This window comes from Teleopsis dalmanni, chromosome 1 (genome assembly GCF_002237135.1).
Source record: "Teleopsis dalmanni isolate 2A chromosome 1, ASM223713v2, whole genome shotgun sequence".
NCBI lineage: Eukaryota > Metazoa > Arthropoda > Insecta > Diptera > Diopsidae > Teleopsis > Teleopsis dalmanni.
Genome location: NC_051846.1, coordinates 102,375,311 through 102,377,241, shown reverse-complemented (window position 1 = coordinate 102,377,241; position 1,931 = coordinate 102,375,311). Strand labels below are relative to the sequence as shown.

Sequence of the window (1,931 nt, the reverse complement as noted above, 5' to 3'; positions counted from 1 at the left end):
TATTTTTGTAAATCCCCTTTTCACTTACACACCAACTCCGTTATGATGCTCTATAAAAACATACTCGTATTGTATTTTAATGTGTCGCTCGTGTGCACCATCACAACTACCACTCAACGCTACTATCACTGCTACAACAACGTCCACTATCACAACAACAACTACAACACGTTCAACTCTACAACAAATTAAAAAATAAAATTACAATTTTAAAAATGCTGTACAAATTAACTATGTTAAAATTTGATATATGAAAAATTGCAATAAAAAAGGTCCATGAACGCCAAACTGCACGCATGCGCACACGTTCAGAATGGTTCTTGGGTCCTAAAGACGGTCTTGCATTGCAATTGCCAAATACATGTAGCAACTGTTGTCTCGCCGTCACACAGCAGCAACAACAACAGCAACAACAATACGATGATTATCAGAATCAGCAACGTTATTTAGGTGGTGGCAGCACTAGAGATATGCGACCACATTGCACTGATTTTGGCGATGATGATGAAGATGATGAGGTAGCTGGCAGTGCATTCTATATGTATCACAAAAAACGTCAGCATCAGTTACAACAACAACCAAAGCAGTATCTACAACCAGAGCATATGGACACGGACGAAAGCTTTGATTATGAATCACATTTACATTCCACAGCAATGCAAAGAAGAGCATTTCTAATACCACAACAAGTAGCTGATGTTGAAAAATCCAACAATGCATTTGCAGCAATTGGAGGAAATCGTCGCCTATTTGCAGATACAAATTCCGGTAGCTATGTTGCATCCAATACTTCTACTATCAATTCTACTAATAACAGTTATAATAAGAATTATCATGATATAACAACAAGTACAACTACTACATCTTGTATTGACAGTAACATATATAATAATCATAACTACATACCGAACAGTAACAATAACAACAATAACAGCAATAACAACAACATAAACTATACAAAATTCAATAACAACAGCAGCAACAAAGAAAATAATCTTTCTCTTAATTACACACTAAGTAATCGTCAACATTTAATGAAAATCAACAAAATACACTCCAAACAGAAACGTACATCATTGGATTTGTCCAATATGAGTTGTAACAGTCACAGTCACAGTCACAGTAACAGTAACAGTAACAATAACAGTAATCGTAACAGTAACATTAACAGTAATAATAATAATGTCAAATACATTCCACAAATGCATGCACAAACCACTAAAACACACACAAATACAAAATCACTTTGTAATTCACATTATTACTCCACTGATGCGTTGCATTATGATGATCACGATGATGTTTCATTTGTGGGCGCTGATGATGAGTTTGTGGTACGTGGCTACTATGATGATCCGACAATTGGTAATTGCATTAATTCGAATCTCTCCACATTTTTAAGCACTTACACAAAAACACCTACCAAATTGTATCATAGTCCACGCAAGCAGACACTATCCACACGTGCCAATTCCGTAAGTGACTTGAATTGTAGTTTTTCAACTGTGGCTACAGCGGATGAACTTAATTTTCCTTTCGCCACACCGAATGTCACAAATACTAGCATAACTAATACCGCGCCTACGTCATTGTTACATCAATCGATAAGCGGTTCCGCTATTGCCACTGACGCAATATCCATGCCAGTCGAAGCTGAAGAAGTGGACTATGTGTTTACATCACGCTTTCGCCACTCGACACCCATGTCACAGCGACGGCGCTTGGGTGGCACTAATCGTCAGCGTTTGCGCTCTGATTCCTCTTCAGCTTCACATTATCAGTCATTAAATTCCACATTACAGGCACATAACAGATCCACTGGCGGCAATGTTAGCGGCAGTAATGGCGGTCGTCATAATGCCAGCACAAGCAACAGCGGAAGTAATAATTTTGTCACCGTTATTTTCAATGTTTTAGATTTTCTGTTCTAA

At 37.6% G+C, this 1,931-nt stretch overlaps 1 protein-coding gene across 1 annotated transcript; it reads left to right on the top strand.

Moving 5' to 3' along the window:
• Positions 1-1,091: 1,091 nt before the first annotated feature.
• LOC119663299 (probable cyclin-dependent serine/threonine-protein kinase DDB_G0292550) lies at positions 1,092-1,931 on the top strand. The gene has a single exon (XM_038072931.1). The coding sequence runs from the start codon at positions 1,092-1,094 to the stop codon at positions 1,929-1,931; it is 840 nt and encodes a 279-aa protein (XP_037928859.1).

Coding starts and splice junctions, on each gene's coding strand:
- LOC119663299 (XM_038072931.1), top strand. CDS start 1,092: ATGAGTTGTAACAGTCACAGTCACAGTCACAGTAACAGTAACAGTAAC.